Source organism: Rhinopithecus bieti, unplaced genomic scaffold (assembly GCF_001698545.2).
Source record: "Rhinopithecus bieti isolate Rb0 unplaced genomic scaffold, ASM169854v2 scaffold_38691, whole genome shotgun sequence".
Taxonomy (NCBI): domain Eukaryota; kingdom Metazoa; phylum Chordata; class Mammalia; order Primates; family Cercopithecidae; genus Rhinopithecus; species Rhinopithecus bieti.
The window spans coordinates 1,532,735-1,554,073 of record NW_016816690.1 but is presented as its reverse complement, the minus strand read 5'-3'; the positions used below and the strand labels follow the sequence as shown (position 1 = coordinate 1,554,073).

Below are 21,339 nucleotides of genomic sequence, written 5' to 3'. Positions count from 1 at the left end.
CACCCCAATAGCCACTGGTGCCTGGGCAGTCAGTGGACAGTCACCAAAAGGGAAGAAACTGCAGCGGGTGGGGAGCCTGTGGTTGAAGGCAGGCCTCGAAAGGAGAGTGGGGAGTCAGGGAAGAGGAAAAGGAGGCCAGGAGGACAATCAGGCCTGCTCCACAGGGGGACAGGAAGGCCTGAAAAAGGAACAGGCTCCTTCTGAGAGAAGTAAGCGCCTAGTCAGTGAGATATGCAAATGGGGGGTTGTGGGGCAGCTGATCAGCTCGGAGGAAGGCTACGTCCCAATCCCCAAGATGCTTTCTAGCCCTCCAAGCCTATGCCTCAGTGATAACCCAGACAGAATAATGTCTTATGGTCTTTAAAAAAAAGAAAAAAAAAGGACACCAGGCCAGGCGTGGTGGCTCACGCCGATAATCCCAACACTTTGGGAGGCCAAGGCGGGAGGATCACTCGAGGCCAGGAGTTTGAGACAAGCCTGGCCAGCATGGTGAAACTCCGTCTCTACTAAAAATACAAAAAAGTAAGCTGGGTATGGTGGTCCATGCCTGTAGTCCCAGCTACTCAGGAGGCTGAGGCAGGAGAATCGCTTGAACTCAGGAGGCAGAGGCTGCAGTGAGCCAAAATCACACCACTGCACTCCAGCCTGGGAGACAGAGCAAGACTCTTGTCTCAAAAAAAACAAAAAACAAAAAAAGGCACCAGAGAGTAGCTGAAAGGAATCATGCATTGGCTAGGTGCTGGATTCCTGGCCCTGCCTCTTAGGATCATGTGACCTTGGGCCAGTCACTTAACCTCTCTGAGCCTCAGTGTCTTCACCTTTAAACAGGGGCCCCAGCACTTATCTCGCATGGTAGTCATGGAGATTAAATGAGAAACCAAGTAAAAAGCACAGTGTGACTCACTTGCTTGGCATTTAATAAACACTTCTTTTCCCCCTCCATCCACTGAAGCAGGACATCAGAAAGGCCGCCCCCCTTGCCTCATCCTGACCTTGAGTCCTAGGCCAGGTGACCAAAAAGACTTGTAGATTCTCTTTCCGTGAAGAGTGTCTGGGCTTCAGGTCAGGGGAGGTGTGACCTGACTTTTGGCTTGGAGCAAGGTGGCTTTTGGCTTGGAGCAAGGTCAGAGCAGTGGCTAGCAGGAGGTGACCCCAAGTCACCCTGATCTTACCAGAGCCCAGGGTGGAGGGCCACGAACTCCACTCCCACAGAATCACAGAATTTCAAACCAGAAAGGGTTTCTTCTTAAACCAGATCTGACTCATCTTTCAGACGTAGAAATGGAGGCCTGGGAGGAGCGACTGGCTTGCTCAAGGTCACAAAGGCTGCCGCTGGGGGCAGAACTGGCTTCCAAACCTGGACTCCCGACAGTCAGCCAGGGACTCGCTCCACAGCAGTGATGGACTAGCTGGCTCTGGGAAACCCTCCAGCTGGGAGGTGAGGCTGATGCATGTGCCTGATAATTGAAACAGGAGGCGGGGGCTGCTGAGGGGCCAAGACAAACTGAGCTATTGATTGTATCTGAATTGCAATTAAATTGATGGGCCAGGATAGCAGGTCTGGACGCCTGGCATCTTAATTAATCATCAGTGCTATCGTCGGTGGCTGGGGGCCGGGTGAGAGAAGGGGGGCCTGCTGCTGCTGGCCTCATCGATCTGCTTGTTTGAGTAAAGCACATTGATTTTGGTTCAGAGCGGTAACAATCTGGTTTTGAAATAATAAACACCAACTCCATATCAAGACGTGGGGACAGATCGATGATTTATTTAGAGCAGGGCAGGGAGCCCGTTTCCTGGCTTGGGCTACTAAGGAAAAGTGACAGTACCCATGGGAATGCCTGAAGGGGACCTGGCTGCGGGTGGGTCTACCTGCTCTTCTAGCAAAGGAGAAAAACATCAGAAACCCAGCAACTCATAACTTCTCAGGCAAAACAACAACAACAAAAACAACAACCAAAAAAACCCTACTTGAGAGACATGAGACATGACTCTACAGCCAGGCTGCCTGGTCAAATCCCACTCTGCCGCTCAGGAGTTGTGTGACCTTGGGCAAGCTACTTAACCTCTCTGAGCCTCAGTCTCCTCATCTGGAATAATAGCAGTGTGCTATCATGATAGCAGTGTGCTATCCCGGCCCCCAGCCACCGACAATAGCTTCTAAGGACTATTAGAAGCTAATAGTATCATCCTCTATGTCTCCTCCTTTAGATGGGTCCATAAAAAAGGGTCTGTCTGACCTTTCTTGGGAGTTTTAAGTACTTCAGAAAGATTTAGCACCTCATTTCTCACTGGGCAGATGGCTCCGAAAGGGCACTGGGTTTGCTGCTGTGGGCAAAGTTGAACTGTCCAAACTAGGGACGTGAGGAGAAAGGGAGCTGTGGACAAATGACAAGGCGCGGGGTGAAGTTGGGAGGGGAGAGGGATGAAGAGAACTGAATACGGAAGAGAGAGGAGGAGGCGGGGACTCTGCAGGATGGAAAGAAATGGAGAAAGGAAGGGGTTGTGGGCTGGGAGAGATGAGGAGAGACCAGAGCAGAAAGGATCGTGAGGAAAGAGACAGGAGCAGCCCCACTGCAGCCCACGGGTCCCAGGTGCGAGGTGGGGCAGGGCAGAGCCAGCTCTGGAAAAGAGAGCCCAAAGTGGAGAGGAAAGGAGGCCCCACCTTGGCGGTACATGCGCATGGCATCGAGCAGGCGGGAGCCGCGGAGCTGGGTGCGGAGCAGGGGCACGTCGAGCTGCAGGAGCCCAGCCTCGCAGTGGTCTCCTGAGGGCAGGTCCAGCTCACTGCTGCTGCTGACTCGGCGGGAGGAGGCGGAACGGGGCTCCCCAGCCCAGCCCTCAGCCACAGGCAGGAAGCAGTGCACAAAATGCAGCTTCGACTTCTTGATGGTGTCGATGAGGGCATCCTGCCGAGGGGAAGGGACCGCCCTCAGTGGGCTCTGATGGCCTGTGCTCAGAAGAGCAGAGACTGGTGCCAGCGTCTCCACTGCTCACGGGGTAGCAGGGGCGCCAGCACCAGCCAGGACCTGCTAGGCCTGGACAACTCTGCCCTCACTGGGCCTGGGTGGCCACTCACAGGTGGCAGCACTGAAAAGAAGACCCCACCAGCAGCCATCGAGTCACAGCGGGACACTGAGTGGGCACCAGATGGCCTCAGTGTGCTCGGAGTCCCCAGGCCTGCCTGCCAGGGGTAAGGAAGAGTCCCCAGGCCTGCCTGCTGGGAACCGGCTGGCACTCACCACCTGCAGCTTCATCTGGATGCACAGTGACTTCTTTTTGACAGCCGCCATGCCCGTGGTAAAGGTCTTCCGCATGCTGGTGGCCCGGCGCAGTGCCAGCTGCGAGCCACCCTCCAGGCCCGCAATGGAGCCAGAGAGCACCGTGGCACTGCCTGCGCGGCCCAGAAACAGGTTGCTGATGATTTTTCTGCCAGAGGTGGGAGGATAAGGGAGGAAAAGCAGTCACATCGATGGAGCGGGAAAGGCTACTCCTCCCCCAAGGCCAAACAGTCCCATTCAGCCACGTCCAGGGGCCTGGCTACCTGAACTGCATGCCCCACACCCTACAGAGAAACAAACAGTGGAGAAATTTTCAAACAATACGGAGAGAAAGCCAGAGGTGGGCAGAAGCCAAGGGGTGGACAGGAATTGGACAGAGGGGAGGGATCTACTCATCTACTTCCACTCACCAGGGAGGGCAAAGGTGTGGAAAGGTTTCCAATGTGACAGGAGGGGTTAGGGTTCAACATCTTCTAACATACGATATAATTTATTTATTACGTTTACTGTTCATTATCTGTCTCTCCCACTAGAATGTAAATTCCACAAGGGCAGGGAGTTCAGTTTTGTTCACTATTATCTGCCAAACACCTAGAAGCCCCTGTCACAGGGTAGGTGCCCACTAACCATCTTCTGAAGAGCAGAGCGGATGACAGGGCCTATGGGCCTGGGGGTTTCTAAGGCCACTCCTGCCTTCTTTGACTTGGGGGTGTTCTTCACATTTAAACCATAGGCTCTCCCACCATGTCTGCCTCCCACCTCTACTCCAAGAGGCCCCTCCAGCTCCTCAAGGCCAAGTGCCCTGGGCTGTTGCCTCTCAGGAATAAAGGCCATTTACTTGGCTAGTGAGGGGGCCTCTGAGACAACACCATGAGGAGGGAGCCCCAAAATCAAAACAGTCCTGGGTACAGGACAGGGGAGGAGGCAGTGGTGGTCTTACTTCTGGGAGTCCTGCAGGAGCCGGGGGGCATTCTGGGTGGCTGGGTTCTGCTTGGTGTAGTTCAGCCAGCCAGTCACGTTGTACTCTACCCAGTTGGTGCCATGGCTGTGGCCCAGGAGAAAGTGGTGTGGTTTGCTGCTGCGCAGAAGGGGGCTTTGGCCTGACGGTGGGAGAAGCAAGATTCAGGTTGTCAGGGCACAGGCACAAAGTGACCCCCTGCACAGGGAGTGCCACCTAGACCCACCTGTAAGAGGAAGCAGAGGAGCTACCCTCTAGGGATGCCACCTACCTTTTTTGTCACCTTCCTGGGGGCCATAATAGGAGAAAAGGCGCTCCAGGAGGGTGTCCTCACTGGCCCCTGGCACCAGAGCCTCCTCTTCCAATAGCCAGAGCAGGCCCCTTGCCTCGTCTGTGCGGGCCAGTGAGCGGACCTACAGAGAAGGAAGGAAATTCCTCCTCGTCATATGAAGCTGTGGGAAAGGGGCCAGGGTGGTCCTCAGGCCCAAACACACCCTACAGAATGCTACGCACGTGCACACATGCACGCACGCACACGCCGCAGCTCCTGCCGCTCACTGCTGACACCTTGTGGAGGAGGCGGGCAGCCCGGGGAAAGGGGAGCCAAGAAAGGGAGCAGAGGGAAGCCCACAGCAAAAGAGGGTGCTTAGCACTCCAGTCTAAAGTCACCAAAGACTGCAGCCTTCCTCCTGGCCAGAGCCCATGCCCTGAGGCCCTCCTCCACCCTTTCTCCTCGGAGGTCACCAGGGACTTGGGTGAACCCCATATTGCTCTCACTCCCTGGCAGTGGAATAGTCTGGAAGGCCCTGAGCACAAGGGTTGGCCCTAAGGAAGCTGTCAGTAAGTGACAGCTGTGGGGTTAATCCTGGTCTCTGAGAGTAGAGAACCCAGAGGGGGCTCAGATGGCTGCCGGTGGGATCACTGCAGGCTCACTCAAGGACCAAAAGCACAAGACAGGTGACTTAACGTATGTGGCAGCCAAAATGGGCAGAGGCTGGGGCAAGCTAGACAGCAGGTACCCCTATCCAAAGGGAATAACCACCACTGAGCTGCAGCCAACTGTTGTCCTGGAAGAACACTGGCCTAGCATTGATAAACCCTCTGGTTCTTCAAGAGAAGATAGAAATATCCAATTCTGATTTCCAATACCCCAGGAAGGCCAAACAAACTAGGCCTGTGGCCACATCTGGCCTGCAGGTGCCTTTTCTATGGAGTTCCCACATCTTTCTTGGGCAGGAAGGATGGAACCTTCCCCACACCCTATTCCGGCCTGGCCTTTAGGGACTGGAGGAAAAAAGAAGTGAGAAAGGGGCAGTTTTTCCTCTCTTTGACCCCAGCTGCCTGCATCTCCTCCCCACAGATGCCCAAGGGAGTTGGTGTGATTACCAGAAGGAAGCAGAATGTGGCCAAAGGCCAGGGCAACTCTGGCGGCAGGAACCAAGTAGCAGGAACGAGCGATGAAGCAATCAGATGGGAAGACAGGCTTGGCACCAACGGCCCCTTCCCCAGGGGTGCAGCTGCCCCATACCAAGGCCCATTAGTCAGGGGAGACCGCAGAAGAGAAAGAAGAGCCAAGCTCTTCCCACATGCTGTCTGACCCCTGCTGCTCATGCTGACATCCCCCGTCTCCTGGGAGCCACAACGGTTCTGAGTGAGGCCATCACAGGAGCCCAGGTGTCAGGAAAAGAAAATCCACTTCCCTGGGGAGATGCGGTGCTTGGGCACTTTAAACATCTGTCCCCGGGGGGATACTCACTTTTTCCCAGTCCCACCACTTGTGCAAGCCAAGCAGGGCCTTATGGCAGAGAAGAGGGAGGGAGAGGCAGGAATCAAAGCAGAGGACGGAGATCGGTGGCCTTGCAAAAATGCCAGTTCTCCAATAAAGCACCTTATGCAATTTCCCTAATGGCGGACAATCACCAAATGCCAAGAGTTTGCTAGGCCAGCCAGTCCCCCACCAAGTGCCAAGGTGCCCAGGACACTAGCACAAAGGGTGACAAAGCCTGCCCCCAAGGTTGAGGGGCGAGGGTTCATATCCATGAAAACCCCCTAGAGGGCATTTGACAGCTTGGCACTGTTTCCCCTGGGAGTGGGAGGCTGCCTCCTGGTCCTGCTCTGTTAGGTTGCACCAGTCCTCTACTTGGGGACAATGGGAGGGAATGACTATGTCCTTGGGGTCTGGGCCCTCACAACCTGGGACTGGTCACCAGGGCTCCTGGCAGACACACTGGAGGCTCAGCCAGTCACCAGCTGGGGCCCGAGCCTCAGAGGCTGAGAAAAGAGATATGCTTTCCTTCCTGGCTGGAACACCCATGGGCTGTGGCTGGCTCCCCAGGGCACCAGAGCAGAAGAAAGTGCCACCTTCCTGGCCAGACTGCCTGAGTGCTGAGGGGCAGAGCCCCAGCGCCATAGAGTAGTTGGTGTCTGGGCATGACTGCTGGACCCTCCCTCAGCCCACAGTGGCACCCCTGGCCGCAGCTCAGATGGAGAGGGCTCCACCACAGGGAGAGGGGTGGGAAATGAGAGGAAAGGCTCTCTCAAACCCTCTCTGCAGCTCCTACCAGGGACTGATGGGAGGCCTGGTCCACAGCAGCCACAGAGTCATCCGTGGGGGACTCCAAGTCATCAAACGCCAGCTCGATGTTCTCCTGGGGAAGGAAGGCCGAGCAGTACTGAGCATGGGTGTCACGTTGTGAGGAACAGCCCTGTGAGCAGGCTGGGAGGGAGCTCTGAGATCTGCAAGGCCAACCTCCTTCAGTGCCGTGCAGGAGCTCCCTCCGTCATCCCAAATGAAACGGCTCCCAAGGCAACACACTGTATTTTTTGCACAGCTAAAATTCTCAGAACCTCTTTTTATCCTAAGCCAGAGTCACATTCTCATTACTCACATCAGTTGATTAGGCAACACAGAGCAAGCCCACTCTCAATTTCACACAATCATCCTTGAAACACTTGAAGACAACTGCCATTTTCCTTCTGAATCCTTTCTCGCCCCAAATAAATATCCTGACAATTCACTCAACTGACTTACAGATGAGGCAGGATTTCCAGTTCTCATCCCATCCGGGACACCCTTTTACAGAAGGCACTAAGTCATCATCTGTCACCCTCACAGATCAGGGAAGGGAGATGGGAAGGCCAGGCCTAGACACACTTGGAGCAGGAACCACACAGTGGCAATCACCGGGCCTGGGAGGTGCCTCAAAAGAGGCCAAGGGCGGTCTCCTCGGGGCCTCAATGCACCTGTAGGCTTCCTGGAGAGTAAACTCTCCACCAAAGAAGAACGTAGCCAAAGCCAGAGGCCAGGGACAAGGGGGCAAGGAACGACTGCTGCTCCAGAGAGTGCAGGAGGACAGAAATGGAGAGTAAGGTGGTGCCTTCTGCATCCACATATGCCCTCGCTGGGGGTGCCAAGGCCAGAATCTGAGGCCAGGTGAGGTCCAGGCCCCAGAGCTACCTCCTTGTATCTTTCCAACTCCTGCACGAAGGTGCACTCGTGGAAGAGCCTCTGCAGCCGGTCCTGGGTGTAGTTGTGGCACAGCTCTTCAAAGGAGGCTCCGCGGGCCGACCCACCCTGCTCAGGGTTCTGGAAACCCGGGGTGTCGACAATCATCATGGAGCAGAGCGAGTGCTGGCTGGACTTGAGAGCCCTGGATAGGGACAGCCCGGGTCAGAGCCCCGCTGGTTGGCCTCTGGCACCAGGAAGCCCCACCTTGCCCCAGCCAGACTTCTATCCCTGCCCAGGTGCCCAGGACCCTGGTGGGGAGGGCGTGCTGGCCTTGCTCATAGCCCACAGTACAGGGAGACCCTGCTGGAGGAGGCCGGCTCTGCCTCGGCCAACCAGGCACAAAGGCATCTACTCCACCTCTGCCAAAGCAGGAAAAGCCCTGGGTCCTGCCTGGCACTCACCTGTTCACCAGGGAGACGAGAAGGGTGAAGAGCTCACTGTAGAGGCCAGCTGCCATGCCCTCAAGGCACTCCAGCGCACTCAGTTTCGGGCCTGTGGGGCAGGGGGAGCAGCGCTATCTCCTGCTCCGCAGGACTCTCCACCTGGGTAAGCCCCTGACCTGCCCAGGGCCCAGTCAGCACGGGGCCTGGGGCGGGGCCTCTGCCACTGACAGAGCATCTGTTCACTCCAGCAATCCCCTCCAGCCCCAAGGATGGCAGCAAGGCCGGGATGAGGCCTCCCGCTCACAACCACCAGCCAAGGGACAAAGCGTTACCTGTCCCATCTCCCAGGCCACTCTCCTCGGGGCCCTGGCGGAAGGAGGTGGAGCGCTGCAGAGTGCCACCCTTGTGCTGGTGCTTGAAGATGGCTGAAGACAGCTCCTCTAGGCTGCTGCCCAGTAGGTACGCAGCCTTCTGGGCCCACTCATGGCGGGCAAACTGCTTGCGCCCAGCTGTGGAGTGGAAAAAGGGATCTGGCATCCTGGGTCTTTTTCCTTAGGCTAGCTGATGACCTAATGACCAGCTGGTGACTATGCATCTTCTGGGGGCAAAAACCAGCCCTGATGACACCTGATAGCAGTGGCCAGCATTTCCTGTGTCCCATGGGGATGGAGAGAATGAGCAGGTCCTAAAGGAGGTGGTAACTCCACATGCTGCCACCGGAGGGCAACAAGCCAGTTGCAAAAGTCCCTTTTCAGACGGCTCAACTCCAGGGGTGCCCAAGTAGGGGAAGGGCGGATGAACCAGCCCACCTGGGATGGGCACAAGAACCCTGTGTGCCTGTGGGGGATTTATCTTGAGAGATCGCTCATGCCTCCTCATTCCCTGGGTGCATTAGAACCCTCCCTCTTGCCCCCCTGGCATCTGCCAGTGGAGACCACAAACACCCACTGATGGCCCAACAGTGGGGAGGCAAAAAAGCCGCAGGGGAAAGGGAACAGCCCGCACAGACGTATGTGCCTCAGCCAACATGTGTCTAATCACAGCAGTTAGGGAAAGCTAACAAGAAACAAGGTTTTACCTTCAGCAGCTTCTGTAAGGCAAAGGACCAGCATGCAGCATGCAAAGAAAAACAGTGTGTTAGCAAAACAGTCATCAACGGAGCTCGCCGCCTCGAAGGGACCGTGGGGCGGGGCTGTTGTGAAGATGAGCAGGCAAGAAAACACAACCACAGTCAGACTTGGGACAAACGCGCACACACACACACACACACACACAGTCTCCAGGGAGTATGTTTGTGGGTGTAATCACACTGACACATACAGAAAGAGACCCACAAAGACATTCATGCACATGTGTGCGTGCACACACACACACACCCTGGAAAACACTGGAAGCTCTGAGGCGCTAACAGACATTGCTCGACAAGGTCCCTGTGAGGCGCTAACAGACATTGCTCGACAAGGTCCCTGTGCTGACACCCGGAGCTCTCTGCTTGCAGTTGGGGCTGGGTAGGTTAGAGGAAAGCTAGGCTTGTCACCACCTCAGAGTGAAGCAACTTCCCTCAACACACAGCCACACGCCTGCCTGCCTGTCCGTCCTCCACATTCTCGAAACAACTTCTCTAACCCAGAGCCTGGCTCCTCCTGGGCAGGGATGCCACTTCTTGGGGTCGTACGGAGCCTCACGCCAGGGCATCCATTCCTCCATGCACCCACCACCCACCAGGGCTTTCTCACTCCAGCTGAGCAGCCTGGGGCCCTTCACATCCCAGAAGGGGACAAAGCCAAAGCCCAAGGTGCTGTTCAGGGCCAGCATCCCCTTTCCCTAAACTGTAGAAAAAAGGGGTGAAGAGGCGCTCAAATCGCCACCCTCCAACGTAAGTCATCTTGAAGGATGGAGCAGAGCTCCTTCAAGCCAGGCCAAGTCCCCAAGCGCAAAGTGCCAAAGCTGCAGCCCATTCGTTACCACGGTGCCTACTGCCCCCTAGTGGCCGCCACCTTGACATGCAAGAGGAAGATACGCAGCTACCCAACCAGTGGAGAGAAGGGAAGAGGACTGGGGAAAACTGGTCTCGGGAGGCCCCAGGAAGCAAGCCCACCCTACCCCACCCCATGGTGGGCATCCTGAGAGGTTCCAGGATTCAGATCCAAAACCCGCAGGAGAAGCAGCTACTCGTGGGACTCCAAGACACCCCACAGCCTGCAGGCTCCCCTTTCATTCTCAATCCCGGGGCTTCTCCCCAGACCAGTCCTCTCCGCAGCAATAGAACAAGCCCAGCCCCCAGAAAGTCCTGGGCAAGCACCAAGACAGGGCACGGCGGCCCCTACACCCCAGGGCGGGGCCAAGGTCAGTTACCCGCTTGCTCCTCGGGGGCCTCTGTCAGGAAGGGAACAAGAAGGAGAGTTATTCCAGCGGGGCTGCCCTGCCTTAGTGTCCTTCTCGTCCATCAGCCTCTGAACCCCCAGCCCTCCATGCTTCCTCACAGTGCCCCCCGGGGGGCTGAGAAGAGGCACAAGCAAAAGAGGGGTGTCTCAGAATGGCTGAGTCTGTGCTGGGCAAGAATAAACTGGGAGTGGGCAGGGCCCCTAAGAGATCTCCCAGGGGACAGGCCAGCCTACTGGGACCCACTGCAGGTTACCTTTGGTGGCTCCCGCAGCCCCCAGGTGGTAGATGGCAGCCAGAATGAGCCAGCAGGCCTTCTGTTCATCAAGGGAGATGCCCAGCACCTTCATGGCCGCCTGCAGCTTACTAAACTGCTGAGCTGCCTTCTGCTTTTCCTCAGGCTGTGGAGATAGACGACTTCAAAGGGCTGTTCCTCCCAGCACACCCCCATGAGAAGCTGGGCCCTCAGGACAAGGCTTGGGTAGAGCCAGCAGCTGGAGCTGGGCTCCCATTATTCCCACGGGACCCATGGAGGCTTTTCCTACCCCCCAAGGCCCAGGGCTGCCAACCCAGACCCCACAGACCCCTCACCTTGGCCAGTGGCACAATCCCAAACACATTGTTCTCTGCCAAGTGGCTGAGGTGGAGCTCTGTCCTAGGGGTACAAATAAGGCGTCAGCACGGCACTTGGTCCCCATGCCAAGGCCATTTCCCCCCAGGGTGGAGACAGACAGACTCAGCTTCCAGACTCCAAGTTCTGTCTGCCCATCCTCCCATCATCCCCGACTGGCAGGCAGCTGCCACTGCTTTCCTAACTGGCCTGGATGCCTGGTCAGGGCACCATTCTCCTGAGTACAGGCCACCAGACATGCCCTGGTAAGAGGATGCAGCCAGGCCCCCAGAAGGGAGCAGGGAACCTGACTGAAGGGTGAGTCCAGCCAAGGCAGAGACCATGCCCTCAGTTACAAGAAGGGCTAAAGAGGACAATGGCCTGGGGTTGCTGGCTCAGCCTCATCATTTCTCTCTTTTCAGTGAACACACAGCAAGTCTGAAGGTCTGAAGGGAAGAGCGTGGCAGAGGCAGCCAACACGGGGCAGGAAGGGCTAGTCTGGAGGCCACTGGAAGAGGCATGGGCTTTTGGCCCCAGTGTGGACTCAAATACCCCTACCAGTCATGCGATGGTAGGCAAGTCCCCAGCCACCAGAACCTCAGTGTGCTTTGCTTTCCAGAAGTGGCTTCATGGGTAATGGAGATCCTAGCTAGGCCCTGGAAACACTGAAGGGCTGACTGTTCCCCTCCCACATAGCCAGGCCCCAGTACCCAGGACCAGGGAGTTCCTGATAGGCAGGGACTACATCTCATCCATGTCACCGTCCCTGGGGCCTAGCTCAGAGCCTACCACATAGCAGACATGCAATGACCAAACAGTGCAGGACGTGATCAAGTGGCTTTAATCCTGGATGCAATCAAGGTCCAGGAGCCCAGTCAGTGGGCTGGAGCTCACACACCCTTGTGTACCCTCTGACCCATCTCACCTGAGGGTGCCATCCCCACAGGCCAGCAGGTAGTAGAAGACGTTGAATGTGGCCTCACTGGCTGGGCGCCGAGCCACACGAAGCTTCTCCAGAAGCATTGTCTGTGGCACAGCACGGAGGCGTGGGTAAGCAGGGTAGTGCCAGATCAAGTTTTTCCCACCCCACATCAGAAGGAATCAAACTCATGGTCCTTTAGGCCCTGGGGAACAAGCAGCTGCATTTTTTTTTTTTTTTAGATTTGAGATGGAGCCTCACTCTGTCACCCAGGCTGCAGCGAAGTGAAGTGATCTTGGCTCACTGCAACCTCCGCCTCCTGGGTTCAAGCGATTCTCCTGCCTTGGCCTCCTGAGTAGCTGGGATTACAGTATGCACGACCACACCCAACTGATTTTTGTATTTTTAGTAGAGATGGGGTTTCACCATGTTGGCCAGGCTGGTCTTGAACTCCTGACCTCAGGTGATCCACCCACCTCAGCCTCCCAAAGTGCTGGGATTACAGGCGTGAGCCACTGCACCCAACCTGCATCTTGTTTTTTAATTTTTTTTTTTTTAAGATAGGGTCTTGCTCTGTTGCCCAGGCTGGAGTGCAGTGGCACAATCACAGCTTGCTGCAGCCTTAACTTTCCAGGCTCAAGTGACCCTCCCATTTCAGTCTCCCAAGTAGCTGGGACTACAGGCGTGCACTACCACATCTGGCTCAATTAAGCAGCTGCATCTCATTCCCAAGGTGCTCAATCAGATACCAGATCCCTCTAGGATCAAACTGGGGACAGAAACCAGAATGAGGTGGAAGAAGACAGGCCCAGCTCCCAAAGGGGCCCTGCCACGCTGCCCAGCCCCCAGGTGCCTGCCTTCTGGAAATGGGAGCCTGTGGTGAGGTATTTAGCACAGGAAAGAATCAGCCTTGGCTGGGCCTTACTTTACTGATAAGCCGGTCCTCTGCTAGGTGAAATCGGCCCGAGAGAAGCCCCAAGCATGAATCTCAGAAAATGGGTGTGAGGCTGAGGCCCAGCAGCAGAGTGAGGACAACCCCAGGGTTGGGAGAGTGAAGCGAACTGGGCAGAAAGCTGGACCGGGCCCCATCCAGGGCAGGAGGCCCTGAGGGCAGAAGGTGATGCCTCCGGGTAGCAAAGGGCAAGCCTGCCTGTGCCTGGGTCAATTTTGTTGGGGTAGAATCCCAGGAAAATGAGGCATGGGAGACAGCCTAATTTCTAGGTCATGAAATCATGTGGCCCATCTCCTACCACCCCGAGTCCTGGGCAGCACTCTCACCTGAATGGAGGCTGAGGCCACCTGGCCAGCTTGGTCAAAGTCCAGGGAGAGGATCTGGGAAAAGCGGGTGGCATTGCCGTTCATGATGGTGGGGCTGTTCCCAAAGGCTTCCAGGAGGGTGTACAGAGCCTGCCACTTCTCCACTGCAGAATACAGGCCCAAGGGGACATCAGGAAAGCCAGGGGCAGCTCATCCCCCAGCTAGGAGCTCCAGAGGTATGAAGGCTTGGGGTCATTCACAGAACTGCCCATGGACAGAGGGGTTTCGGGGAGATGGAAAGGCCAGGGAGAAAAAGAGCTGGCACTTAAGAGGGTGCTCTCTCCTCACTCCCCTCCCCTCCCCACTTTGAGTTTTCTCCGTTGTTCTTGCCTCACCAGAAAACACCTTGTTCCCGCTGATGCCCGCGATGGTGGCCAGGTACTGCACCAGATGCTGGCAGCTGGTGGTCTTGCCACTGCCACTACTACCCAGGAGGATGATCGACTGGTCCTGACGGCTCATCAGCATCGCCCTGTATGCAGTCTGGGCCACGGCATAGATGTGGGGTGCCATGTCCTCCCGCCGACACCCCTTGAACATGTGCATCACCTTGGGCAGGAGAGCAAGGGAGAGAAGGGGTTGGCTCTTAGCTGATCCCATTAAGACATCCCTCACCCCTAAGGTCCACATCTTTCTGGATTTTCCCTCCTGTAGTGCTCAGGGATTCCAAGGCCATGCATGGAAATGCAGAAGCTAAGTCCTGGACTCCATCAAAGGTTGTGGGGAGGTCCTGTCCCCCATCTCTTGAAATGACTCCTCTTCCCAAGGTCAACTGTGAGAGTGGATAGGAGCCCAGTGGGATTCCACAGGGGAAGGGCAGAGAGCCAGGGCAGGGGGTGGGGCCAGGAGTCTGCAGGGTAGCCTTGAGGGTGCCGCACCTTCTCGGAGTACACAGCAGGGGCCCCACGGGGGCCAAGAACCAGCAGGCTGGGGCCAGCATACGTGTGCAGCAGGCTAGCGCCATAGCGCTGGCGCAAGGTGTGCAGAACACTGGACTCATTGAGGTACACCAGTGAGGCCAGATCCTCCAGACGGTCGCAGGAGGGAGCATTAGCCTGTGTGGGAGGACAGGTGGGTGGGCACTGGAGCAGCAGAGCCCATCTCTGCTGCCAGAGGATAGGCCTGCCCTGCCCAGGGCACTCCTGAGCCTCCTCCCCCAACCCAGCCCCCTGCTCACCTTCTCCACGTCATCCTCGTCCACATCCAGGATGGCCCCATCGTGGTCCAGCTTCACGCGCACCTTCCCCTCAGGCAAGCTGAGCTCCTCGGATTTGAGTTGACTGGCTGCAGGGGAGGGACAGGCAGCTGGGAGGGGCCAGGGAAGCCTCTGCTACTCCACGTGTGAACTTCTTGGTCCTGCCCTCCTCCCCACTGCATCCCCAGCCTCTCGCTCACTGCTCAGCCCTCACCAGACGCAGAAGGCACATTTGCTGCCCAGCCCTGAGACCAGAGAGTCCTGACACGTGCCCCTGGACACTCCAAGACTCACCCAGTGAGAAGCCGTCCCTATGGACCAGCCACACCTTCTCCGTCTCATTCCAGGCCTCCTCCGCTGCAATCTGCTCTTCTGTCTTCGCCTGTCAGCGAGAGGGAAGAATAAACAGGCCCTGCTATAGAAGACAGGGACAAGGACAGCAGGAGAGGGGAGACAAGTGAGATCACAGGCTTCAAGACAAGCCACTGGGCAAGGAATGAGTTAGGTGACAGACACAGAACACAGGGACATCAGAGGTGTCCGGGGAAGAGGGTGGGGAAGCCAGGAGGCAGGGGTGGCTCTGAGGAGCCCTGAGGACAGGACACAAAGGCTAGGGACCATACCATCAATGAGGGTCTGGCAAGACAGGGACACAGGGAGCTTGTGCCCAGGAGAGAGCAGACCCCCGGAAAGCAAATCACCAGGTTCTCCCTCAGCCACCCTCTACCCCTTCACCCTGCAAAGCCCGGGAGATCAGTGTCCTGAGTCCAAGGCCCTAGACCCTGGCCACAGCTACTAGGATCTTCCATGCCCAGCTTCTCCCTTCATCCAAATGATAGGGCCTCCTTTGCCAAGCTGGGAGAGGGCATGTCCTCAGATCTCAGTAGGGAGTTGCCCGGACTTCGCAGTACAGAAGGATAGGTGGGCTCGGAGCCCTGGCCTCAGCCCTGGCCCTCCCCTCCAGTGGTTGCTCTACCTGGGCCGGGGGACAGTACCCAGGTGCACACACCAGCCTCCCTGCTCCTTCTTCATGCTACCATCAGCAAAGACCCCTGTCACACAGACCTAGTGGACATGCTAATGCCACACAAAGGCACGAGGCAGTGCGGCCAGAGATATGGGGGTAGGGGCAGCCCTGCTCTGTCAAACACAGGGAGAGGCTTGCACCTTATACAGATGGACACAGGAGTGGTGTAAAGGGGCTGGGAGCCCCCAGAGGCCTCAGGAGGTCACCAACTCAGAAATAAGCAATTCATAGGTAGGCTGCATAAGGCGTGTGGGCTGTCCAAACCTCGCACCTTGCTAAGGAGCACTCGAACTGGCCGAAGAAACGGTGTCTGGCGGAGCCCCTGGGGAAACAGAATGAAGGAATCCTAGGGCCCAACGGGCTCCTCTTGTGTGTGGGTGAAATGACAGCAAGGTCATCCTGTGCCCCAGGTGAGGGATGGGCACCCCAGTAGCATGGACCCACCCCCGGGTGAGTCCAAGCCCCTACACTCTCAGAGGGTCCCAGCTGTGAGGCACAATCAGCCTGACACCTGAGGCCCAGGCATGGACACTGCCTGGGTCCTGACCCCCTGAGTGAGAAATCAGGAAAAGATAAGGAAACATAAGAAGTATGTTCTTTGTGGGTGCAGCACACCAACATGGCACAAGCATACATATGTAACAAACCTGCACGTTATCCACATGTACCCTAGAACTTAAAGTATCATAAAAAATAATAATAATAAATAAATAAATAAAAAATAGCAGGGAATTTAAGGGGAAAACAGATATACAAAAAAGTTGAAATAAGGTGAATAATACAGTGTAATAGACCAGTAATAATATGATATATGTATTTTTAAAACTTGAGTCTCTCATGTCAGTAAGTTGTTGAATAAAATTGAATCTTCAGATTGAATCCAAAAAAAAAAAAAAAAAAAAAAAGTATGTTCTTTGTTATATTTCTTAGAGTTGAAAGAAAAGGAGATGTGTGCTCTCCTCCCAGGTTGGCTTCTGGCTTTAGCAGATCCCTCCAGTGCTGGATGGCCCTTCCCCAGATTGGAGCAGGAGGGCTGGGCTGCACCAGTGGCTCCCAGATCTCTGGGTTTCATGGACCCATGAAATAACTCTTTGAATAGGAGGATCACCACACGGCTGGCAACATTTTGGTGTGTTAAGTGAGGACATTAAAAAGGCTAGTTCTTTATATTTGAAGAACTATAACTTTATAAAAATCATTACAATGTTGTAATTTTTTTTTTTTTTCCAAATCACATAAGACAGGGGAGACCTTTGTGTTGAATAGGCACCAGGTATTTGGGGACTGATGAAGAAGGTGACATTATAGCCTGTAACTAACTCCTTTAAAGTGCATCTGAAAATGGGTTTCTCACATTGGCCAGGAGGTGGAGACAGAGAATGTCTCATGTTCAGGCATGGGGTGGGAAGAAGGCAGGGATTCCGCCTTTTCAGCTTTCTCTCTCCAGAGAGAGCAGAGTTGAAACACCTAGAAGTCAACCAGATCCCCCTTGGGCTCCAGTGGCTGAGAACCACATGCCACATGGGCCCGACTTGAAGGGTGACATTCGGTCTAGATACTCCCCAGGGGCTTGACACAGAGCTGTACCATCTCAAGCTCCTGGTACTACCTCCCGCTGGGATCCTCCCAGACACAGGGTGGGAGCCTGGAGGGGAAAGAGGCCTTACACTCCAGCAGGAGGCCCGAGCACAGACGCCAGCCCAGGTGTAGGCCGGGGGCGCTGGGTGGTCACCGGAGGGAGCGGAGGGCTCCTGAGTGGGGGGAGAGCACCCTACCTGGCTGTGGGCACGAGAGGCGGCCTCAGAGTCCAGCTACCGACAGCAAGCAAAGGAGAGAGAGAGAAGAAGGGTGAAGACAAGCAGACCACTGGCACGTCCCCTTTAGCAAGCACTCCTGAGTCAAGTGGGCCGGCACTCCCTGGTTGTCCAAGGCTCGGAGTGAAGGTGGGGGAGTTTGGTGCCAGGACCTGGCCTGAGCAGGTGAACTGCACCCAGTCAAGGAGAGGCCAGGAAGGTGAAGAGACACTAGTGACCACCAGGCCTCTCAGAGGAGATGCTCCTCTAAGTCATTCCCAGTGGCCTGGGCAGGAGTCTGCCACTCTGCCTCTGGCCACAGTCTCTCCTGGGCTGGCCATCCAGTCTGTTCTGAATCAGGCTCCCTCTTCTGTGTGTCTACCAGGCCAGGCCACCTCACCACACCCAAGGCCTGGGCCCCCTGCCAGCCTCCTGCCTTTTATCTCCAGAGCATTTCTCAGCCTAGCTCCGCTGTGGCCACCAGCACAGAGCTGTTCCTTGCTTTCTAACACAGCCCAAGGGTGCCACTCCCCAGGCCAAGGGCTGCATTCAGAGCTGTCGCCCTGCACCTCTCATAGAACACAGCTCCCAGCAGCTTCCAGTCTAAAATCTCTTCCTCAACTCCGACGCACCCTACAGCACTCCCACCTCTGCCAGCCAGGCACACCGACCCCATCTAGATCCAACCTGGGAACCACTTGACAGCTGCCCAAGAGCCAAGGTACCGTGGGCAAACCCTGTGGCCAGCCTTGACCTCTCTGGTTACTTAAAGCCCTGAAAAGCCTTTCTGGGGAGGAAGGTGAGTCAACCAGAACTTGGATGTTACCTGTTAGAAATGGGCAAGGAGTTAACAGGCCCCACCTGGGTCTGGAGAGCCAGGGCACCAAAAATAGTGACAGCACCCTTCCTTACCACCCGCCAGGCCCTGCCACCAACACATGTCCTAGAGGTAGGACAACGTGGCCAGAGAAAGGGACTGGGCCCTGAGCGAGGAGGGGTGCCTTCCCACATGCACAGCGCTTTGGGCTCTCTGGAGGAACCACTCTCCCCAGAGCAGTTCTCTCATTTCTTCGAGGGCCCAACATGAGGGCCCACAGGCCGCCACGGAGCCACCTTCATGGTCAGCGCGCCTACAGACACACACAGGGTCCTGCCGCCAGCCTCAGGAAGAGGGCGGCCAGGGACTGGGACCCACACACAAGAGGGGCATTACAGAAGCTGTGAAGATCCTCTCCAGCCGCTGGTGAGCCTCTTCCACGGGGGTCAGCTGGACCTTGGCAGCTCCTGCCTAAAGGTTAAACCACTATTAGTCCCAGCCCAGAAACGGCGAGGCCGCAGCATGCAGAGCTCCCAGCCCAGGAAGCCACTGGGACCCACCAGGGAAGGGGAGCAAGGTCAGGGAGCAAGCCCCGCGGCAATCTGAGTTTTTAAACTATCAGATCAGAAAAAAAGAACAGGTGCCTGGGAGTTCTGGGGTTATTTCTTCCCACCTGCCTATCTTGAGCACCAAATGGCCCTATTATCCCACTTGCCCTCTGGACCCTGTCCCAGGCCCAGGTGACAGGTGGCTAAACTCCAGGTCAGGGTATGTCTCAGCTCCCAACTCCTCCCTTGTGAGAGAGGAGGAGGGACAGGGAGTCCGAGGGGAGGGCAGCCGCCCGGGAACAGGACCACGACACTCCCCACCTGCTTATGGGCTCTCCAGAGTGACTGACAGTTCTGCCTGCACCCTGCCCAAAATGCCCATGCCAGCTCCTCCCTGTGAGCAGGAACAGGCACTTCCCCAATTCACAGACTGGGCCAGGCGGGTGGGAAAAGCAGCGGCTGGCTTTTCTCTAAGTGCTGCAATGCCCAGGAAGAATGGGGAACAACAAGGCTCCCCAGGTCCCAGGAGTTAGCAGTCAGGGAGGGCCTCAAGGCCTCTCAGGCTGTTCCCCCACACCCTCCAGACTCCTCTCCTTCCAGCCAGAAGGAGCCTGCAAGAGCACAGGGAAGTAGTGGCAAAACTTGATGCTCCTCCCCCACACCCTGGGAGGCCTCAGCAGGATCCACAAAAGGGAAACTTGAAGAGAACTGTCCCCAACTCAGAGGCCAGCCAAGAAGGCAACACTTGCCAAGGGAAAGAGGCTGGACTGACCCTCCCTCCTGCTTCTCAGCCTCCTGCCCCACCCAGAGAACACTTTCTGGGAAGACAGGGTTGTCCTATACCCCAAGGGGCCCACTATACCCATCCGCCATTCAAGCTCAGGGCTCCTCGAGTCCTGCTGCCAGAGGGTCATGCTGGTCAGGCCTAAAGGAGGCAGTGACGGCAGTGAGCGCATCAATAACAACTGTTACTAGCACCACTATCAATGCTACCATTTATGGAGCACCCACCATGCCAGGGACCAGCTTGGAGCATTATCTGTATCATTTCTGATCTTCTGGTTACTTAAAACCCTTATTATCCCTTATTTGCAATTCCAAAATCCCAAAAGCCCCCTAAAGAAAACATTTTTCTTAACTATTTTGGCGGCAAAACCTGGCAGTTTATCCTCTATGCCCCTGTTGTGTGAATATTCATAGATTTTGCTTGGGAAATAATTAATGTTTGTTATGCGTTGTTGCTCATTATGTATACTGTATGGCACTAAAATACAAAGATTACTAATTTCCCAAATACTTCCACACCCAGGGTATCAGAGAAGAACTTTTGGACCCGTACTATCCCCACTCAACAGGGGAAGTCTGAGATGGGACTTTGCTGAGGTCCCAGGGGATGAGTGGCTGGGAATGCAAGCCCAGACCCCAGACTTGAGAAAACATCTTTCCGCCCGGAACTATCTGCTGAGACTCTGATCCTCGGCTTTGGGTCTGGGGCCTCAAGCTGGCGCCGTGTAGCTGGGGACCAGGCCCTGACTTCCATGGCAAGGCCAGCAGCATGCTGGTTAGCAGTTTCCATCCCAGCTGCCAGGCCAGAGCCCAGGCAACTGCGGGGTCCGCATTGGGTTAGGGAAAGCCGTGCAGCCCCTGCTGTCAGCACATGACCCTAGGCCCAGCCTCTTGGTCATGCGGGGTTCATTGAGGTGGCTTGGGGAAGCCAGTTGTGAGGGTGTCTGGCCCTTAAGCGATGGTGGTGAGGGGCAGGAGTGGTTAGTGACACACTCTTGTACCTCCTGCTTCACACCAGGGACTGGTGACTTGGACTGCTGCTCTCCAGTGAGGTCTGACTTCGGGCCAGCGGAGCCTGGGCCCGCCAGCTCTTCCAGTGGGGCTGGGGAGCGCTGCTTCTTTGGGGTTTCAGGCTTGGCTGGGGATCCTGCTTTCTCTGGGGAGTCCACCCAGTCTGGGGAGCCTGGCTTCTGGCTGGCGGGCTTCTCCCCCTTCCCAGGAGACTGCTTGCCGCGGGCCTTGTGCTCCTTGCCCCTGCCCCGAGACATCAGGCTCCGCAGGCCTAGGGAGAGCTCATCCTTGGCTGCCTCCTTCTTCGCTTCAGGCTTAGGCAGAGCAGGGGGAGGCGGAGGAGGGGGTGGCGGCTTGGGACTAGAAGCTGCCTTTTCTCCCCTCTTGCTTCGAGTCGGGTGCTCAGGAGACTTGACTCCTCTGCCTGGGGGCTCCTTGGCATTCCCAAGCTCCTCGCTGGGCAGCACCTTACTCACCACCTTCCTCACTGCATTTGCCACCCGCTTCCGGGACAGGCCCTGGACCTCTTCGCTTGGGCCTTCTGCTGTGGCAGCTCCCAGGCCATTCATGGCGAGTGTGGGTGCAGGGCTCTTGGCTCTCTGGGAAGTCTCTGGGGGTATCGGGCTGGTGGGAGGCTGAGGACTCCTAGATGGGCCGTTGCCTTCCTTTGAGCTGCCCTCTAGCTACAGTCATACAAACACAGGTAGACGTTAGCATCACCCCCTGCAGCCCTGCCCATCCCATGCAGAGGGAGTAAGAAGGTGTGACCTCATGCCCTGGAACAGATCTCCCATTCATCCAAAGCAA

The 21,339-nt window shown here is 56.3% G+C and overlaps 1 protein-coding gene across 12 annotated transcripts in view; it reads right to left on the bottom strand.

Annotated features, from left to right (window-relative positions):
* MYO18A (myosin XVIIIA) overlaps positions 1-21,339 on the bottom strand; it is a 105,171-nt gene that overhangs the window by 31,742 nt on the left and 52,090 nt on the right. For 3 of the 12 annotated variants that reach the window (XM_017855110.1, XM_017855116.1, XM_017855114.1), the window contains 18 exons: positions 14,845-14,932; positions 14,533-14,639; positions 14,234-14,410; positions 13,691-13,904; positions 13,317-13,459; positions 12,045-12,145; positions 11,101-11,164; positions 10,766-10,910; positions 10,483-10,503; positions 9,206-9,217; positions 8,460-8,636; positions 8,146-8,236; positions 7,694-7,886; positions 6,798-6,884; positions 4,508-4,649; positions 4,219-4,378; positions 3,240-3,426; positions 2,663-2,906 (listed from right to left, as the gene is read on the bottom strand). In XM_017855110.1, the coding sequence (XP_017710599.1) occupies positions 2,663-2,906; positions 3,240-3,426; positions 4,219-4,378; positions 4,508-4,649; positions 6,798-6,884; positions 7,694-7,886; positions 8,146-8,236; positions 8,460-8,636; positions 9,206-9,217; positions 10,483-10,503; positions 10,766-10,910; positions 11,101-11,164; positions 12,045-12,145; positions 13,317-13,459; positions 13,691-13,904; positions 14,234-14,410; positions 14,533-14,639; positions 14,845-14,932 (2,353 nt within the window). Of the gene's footprint in view, positions 1-2,662; positions 2,907-3,239; positions 3,427-4,218; positions 4,379-4,507; positions 4,650-6,797; positions 6,885-7,693; positions 7,887-8,145; positions 8,237-8,459; positions 8,637-9,205; positions 9,218-10,482; positions 10,504-10,765; positions 10,911-11,100; positions 11,165-12,044; positions 12,146-13,316; positions 13,460-13,690; positions 13,905-14,233; positions 14,411-14,532; positions 14,640-14,844; positions 14,933-17,352; positions 17,389-18,583; positions 18,659-20,522; positions 21,216-21,339 lie in introns of all 12 variants that reach the window. The other 9 variants (XM_017855117.1, XM_017855119.1, XM_017855111.1 and 6 more) reach the window with 6 other exon arrangements.